We start from the raw sequence: 343 nt of genomic DNA, 5'->3' as shown, positions 1-343 counted from the left end.
CTGGTGCATGCGGTATGCGCTGCTGCTGCAGCTGCTGTGGTTGATGCTGCTGCTGCTGCTGCTGCTGCTGTCTTCGCTCTCGCTAGAGGAGTCGCCGTAGCTGCTGCTGCTGCCGCTGCTGCTGCTGCGGCTGCGGTAGATACCCCGCCACCACCGTCTGCTGCTGCGGCCTCCGTCGCTGCTGCAGCAGCTGCTGCTGTCGCTGCTGCTGCTGCTGCAGCTGCTGCTGCTGCCTCGTGTCCCTCTAAACAAGCGTCTACGGCCAACGCGTGCTGCTGGCTTTGCTGCTGCTGCTGCTGCTGCTGCTGCTGCTGCTGTTTGCTGCTGCTGATTCCTCACAGCC

At 64.4% G+C, this 343-nt stretch overlaps 1 protein-coding gene across 1 annotated transcript in view; it reads right to left on the bottom strand.

The window, feature by feature from the left end:
* The window catches only part of EMH_0008050 (uncharacterized protein), a gene marked incomplete at both ends in the record, with an annotated part of 7,168 nt that overhangs the window by 4,592 nt on the left and 2,233 nt on the right, over positions 1-343 (bottom strand). The window contains one exon of the mRNA XM_013498220.1: positions 152-334. Within this exon, the coding sequence (XP_013353674.1) occupies positions 152-334 (183 nt within the window). The remainder of the gene's footprint in view (positions 1-151; positions 335-343) is intronic.

This window comes from Eimeria mitis, genomic scaffold (assembly GCF_000499745.2).
Source record: "Eimeria mitis Houghton genomic scaffold, Emh_scaff327, whole genome shotgun sequence".
NCBI lineage: Eukaryota > Apicomplexa > Conoidasida > Eucoccidiorida > Eimeriidae > Eimeria > Eimeria mitis.
This window is presented reverse-complemented; position numbering and strand designations above follow the sequence as displayed.